This window comes from Rhagoletis pomonella, unplaced genomic scaffold (assembly GCF_013731165.1).
Source record: "Rhagoletis pomonella isolate Grant_MI unplaced genomic scaffold, Rhpom_1.0 Rhpom_scaffold_01335, whole genome shotgun sequence".
NCBI lineage: Eukaryota > Metazoa > Arthropoda > Insecta > Diptera > Tephritidae > Rhagoletis > Rhagoletis pomonella.
In genome coordinates, this window is record NW_023459889.1 from 10,938 (window position 1) to 12,555 (window position 1,618).

The following is a 1,618-nucleotide window of genomic DNA, read 5'->3' on the forward strand; positions in this document are numbered from 1 at the left end:
ATTGGGTCGCCTTCTATGACGCCTTTTGTTCGTTGGTTGACACCAACACCGCTTTATCAGATGGGCAAAAATTACATTATTTGCGCAGTTGCCTAAAAGGTGATGCACTAAGCATTATTAGTGGCTTCAAAATCTGTGATGCAAACTACACAGAGGCGTGGGACTTGCTAAAGTCTCGCTATAAAGTAATGCGAGTTATTGTTGAGGCACCCCTCAGGGTGATAGCTGACGTTCGCAAGGCTTCGGGTGACACTGCTGATGCTATAAAGGGTGTTCTCGATGCAATTCAGCAACACATACGAGAGCTTAAAGCATTAGGGCGTCCCGTAGACTTCTGGGACGATTGGTTGGTACATAATACAGTAAATAAACTCGCGTTCGAAACCCGCAAGCAGTGGGAGTTATCGCTTATTAGCGATGAACCCCCCACCTTCGAACAACTGACAAAGTTTCTGGAGATTAGGTGCCGCTCATTGGCAATGATTACCGCGCCTGTTCCGCAGGCAGCAACTATTAAGCCGACGACGCATAAATATGCGGCGAAATCAACCAAAGTATTTCACGCAATTCCAGAGCAAAACCCCGCGCGCTGCATGTACTGCAATGCAGCTCATAAGATCTACTCTTGCGACAAATTTCGTAGTTTAGATTTTACTGCAAAATCTAAATTTATTAAAGAATCCAAAGCTTGCTTGAATTGTTTAAGTCCAGGGCATTACAAAGAACGCTGTAATAGCTCATCCGCTTGCCGAATATGTCATGAACGACACCATACGCTGCTTCACAGTAATACACGTTCACCCGCCGCCACATCGGCTCATGTCGTCGATGCCATCGCTGCCGCTTCGAATCCCGCATCTGTAAGCAACCATGCAACTGGTTCATCTGCCACCGCTTTAGCAGTGAATAGCGCTGCTTCACACGTTTCGTCCTGCTTGAGTGCTGGTTCCATTCCGCTACCTGCAACGCAAAAATCAGTTATATTATCTACCGCATTAGTAAAGATTCGAGACTGGTCATTGGCAGACCGCATGTTTATTGTTCGACACCGGGTCGCACGCCTCTTTTGTAACGGAGGCATGTGTACAGCGTTTGGGATTAACACGTTCATCGTCTTCTGTATTTGTCACAGGAATTTGTTCATCGCAAGGCGGTCGCTGTAGAGGCGAAACGCTGCTCACGCTTTCGTCTAATTGTTCGGATAAATGCTACGATATTACCGCGCTGATTCTTCCGAAAATCACCAACGATTTGCCGACGCAGACCTTGAGTGTTTCTAGTTGGCCACATATCCAAGGCTTATTCCTAGCTGATCCACATTTCGCGAAGCCTGGCCGCATAGACGTACTCGTAGGCATGGATGTAATGGATCAACTAATCTGTGCGGAGCTTCGAAAAGGTCCGTCTGGCACGCCTATGGCCCAGAAAACAGTTTTCGGCTGGACTTTATTTGGAAACGTTGACAATCTTGGTTCGCAAACGCCTAGTTTGCAATCGCTGCATTGCGATGTGCAATTAGATCGAGCGCTCGCTAGGTTATGGGAGCTCGAAGACTCGCCGCAGAAACAGCATCTCACGCATGAGGAAAACTTCTGCGAGAATCACTTCAATTCTACAC

General features: G+C 47.2%; 1 protein-coding gene across 1 annotated transcript; it reads left to right on the forward strand.

Annotated features, from left to right (window-relative positions):
- Positions 1–188: 188 nt before the first annotated feature.
- Positions 189–1,228, forward strand: LOC118752235. The gene is made up of 2 exons (XM_036487086.1): positions 189–998; positions 1,133–1,228. The coding sequence occupies exons 1-2, from the start codon at positions 189–191 to the stop codon at positions 1,226–1,228; spliced, it is 906 nt and encodes a 301-aa protein (XP_036342979.1).
- Positions 1,229–1,618: the final 390 nt, after the last annotated feature.

Excerpts from the sequence above, each read along its gene's own strand:
- LOC118752235 (XM_036487086.1), top strand. The coding sequence starts at position 189 with ATGCGAGTTATTGTTGAGGCACCCCTCAGGGTGATAGCTGACGTTCGC. Across the intron at positions 999-1,132 it reads TTATATTATCTACCGCATTA|GAATTTGTTCATCGCAAGGC; the intron begins GTAAAGATTCGA and ends TATTTGTCACAG.